Here is a 2,167-nt window from a genome sequence, read left to right as displayed (position 1 = left end):
CACAAGGTTATGGCGGTTCTAGCACCTTGTTCTAGCACCTGGTTCTTGCACCTGATTCTGGCACTGGTTATGGCGATTCTGGCACGTGGTTCTAGCACCTGGTTCTTACACCTGATTCTGGCACCTGGTTCTAGCACCTGAACTTAGCACCTGGTTCAACACGACCAGACATGGAGAGTTAGTGATCGCCCCGGCAGCCTCCATGTAAACAAGACGGATTCGGAGACTAATCCTCGTTCCAGGGATCCAAGACAGGTCCTGAAACGAGTCCAGGGACGGGCCCTTAGACGGGTCCTAAGACAAAACAAGCTGTCTATGACGGATGTAAGAAACAATAGGCTGTCACGCAAATTGCTTCCAATTCAAAGCCTAGACTATCTTGTGCAAATCTGTTTTACCTCTCTCCACCAAGAAAATGCGGTCTTGCCTTCTGTTCGCAACCTCTTTGTATTTTTTTTCGGCTGGAATGGACTTTCCTTGCGAAGGAAGGTGTGACCTTATGCTTGGCCATCATTTGCTGAACGCTCTTCTCAATCCGTACCGGCTCATCTTTGTTGCCGGTAATGATACTACATGTTCATCCCCCTTATCTGGAAGGTTACTACCCTTGATGTAAGCCCCGTCAATCAGCATTCAACATTAGGAAAGTCGACGTATGGTAGTCAATCGGGTTGTCATTCATGACTTGCCTGTACGGGTGCCCGCGCATCGAAGTTCACAACATAAACTACATTTGATTGGAAACCTCGACACCTTCATTTTTCCCTGCAGAATCTTATGCCCCGTGGCATGGGATTAAGACACGGTGCCATGTATCTTCAGGGCGTGATTTTGGAGGTGCATCTTGTGATCGAGCGTCATTTTGCAAACCTTACACTCAGATCTATCACCGTCAGCAACTTTGGACAAATGCTTGCGTCGGAAGTGTTTGGTCAAGTCATTAGATGTGTAGAACTCATGGGTGAGTTCGTCCAACTGACCCCGGTCGTCCGAAGGTAAGTCCAAGGCCTGGCCAATGCAGACAAAGCACCTCTTGGGCCGCTCCTTGGCATGAGTGATGAAGACGGATCGCATGGCGAGATCCAAGCGGCCTCCCTCTGGCGGATCAGAAGTAGGGTTACAAACTGCGGCCTTTGGTGCCGATTGAGGGCGAGACAGGGGTACAGTAGATCCTTCCTGCACAAGACAGTATGCTGAAACGGCATTGATGGCTTCGTCCCTCCGTCGGTATTGGCCTTCGAGCGTGGCCACGATCGGGGCGGTCAACTTCGCCATCAGGTGTCTTTGTGCTGGGCCCTGAGGTCGACAGGTGTCGCCCAGTGTAGGGTTGGCAAACCCAACACCATGGATCTGACGCTCGATGTCGTCTGTAGCTTGCTTGTCAGTCCACTCATCTCTGATCTTCTGTTTGAGTTCTCTCCGAAGCCTCTGCTTTTCGTTCCGTATCATTCGTTTAGCTTCTTTATGCTGTTGAGAGCCTTGGGGCAGTTCTCGAAGAGCCCTTGTCAGGTCCCTGATAGTCGGATGTGTGACGACTGATGCAGACTGCTCTGACGTAAGGCCAGTAGGGCGGCGCTCGGAGATGGAGTGGCCGATGCTGCAGGACTGCTTGATGAGCGCCTGTTGTGGCTTCTGACCCCGAAGGACACCCCAAAGGTCGGCTGAGATGTTCCGCCCGAGGTAGTGCCTTTGGAAAGGATCGGAGTTGCCATGTCCTAGAGCCAGATTCCGGAGGGCTTCGCTGACGTCGACTGTGGTGCAAGTTAGCATTGCTGGCCATCAAATGATCAATAAGACAGACCACTCTGATCGAACGCATTGGCAGCATTGTAACGTAAGTTGTACGCTATCGTAGGATACTCGAAGCCGAGTATTTCGCCGATTCTCTGAATCCACGTCGCCATCATGCCAGAGGAGATGCGATCGTTGGAAATTTGGTAGCCCGTCAACGTCTCGATGGCACGACGAAATATGAAAGTATTGTTTAAGTCCTCCCTCAACGGCAGTGGCAGCTCCCGCTCGCCAGGATGTATGTCCAGATTATCAAGATGGTGCGGCGAGGTGAGGCTGGATGCGTTGAAAGCTTGATGTCGGAAGAGGACGCCCAGGAGGAAAACGTGGGGGCTTAGGAGCAAGGACGGGTCGAACATCGTCTCGGGGATGGAAT

General features: G+C 51.8%; 1 protein-coding gene across 1 annotated transcript; it reads right to left on the bottom strand.

The window, feature by feature from the left end:
• Positions 1–795: 795 nt before the first annotated feature.
• Positions 796–2,150, bottom strand: CABS01_17077 (C2H2 finger domain-containing protein; the record flags this gene model as incomplete). The annotated part of the gene is made up of 2 exons (XM_060550404.1): positions 796–1,751; positions 1,802–2,150. 2 exons carry the CDS (start codon positions 2,148–2,150, stop codon positions 796–798), a joined length of 1,305 nt encoding a protein of 434 aa, XP_060397500.1.
• Between the last annotated feature and the right edge of the window lie 17 nt (positions 2,151–2,167).

This window comes from Colletotrichum abscissum, assembly GCF_030869225.1.
Source record: "Colletotrichum abscissum strain IMI 504890 chromosome Unknown Scaffold_311.1, whole genome shotgun sequence".
Classification (NCBI taxonomy): domain Eukaryota; kingdom Fungi; phylum Ascomycota; class Sordariomycetes; order Glomerellales; family Glomerellaceae; genus Colletotrichum; species Colletotrichum abscissum.
Note: the sequence above shows the minus strand (reverse complement) of the source record. Positions and strands in the feature narration are given on the sequence as shown.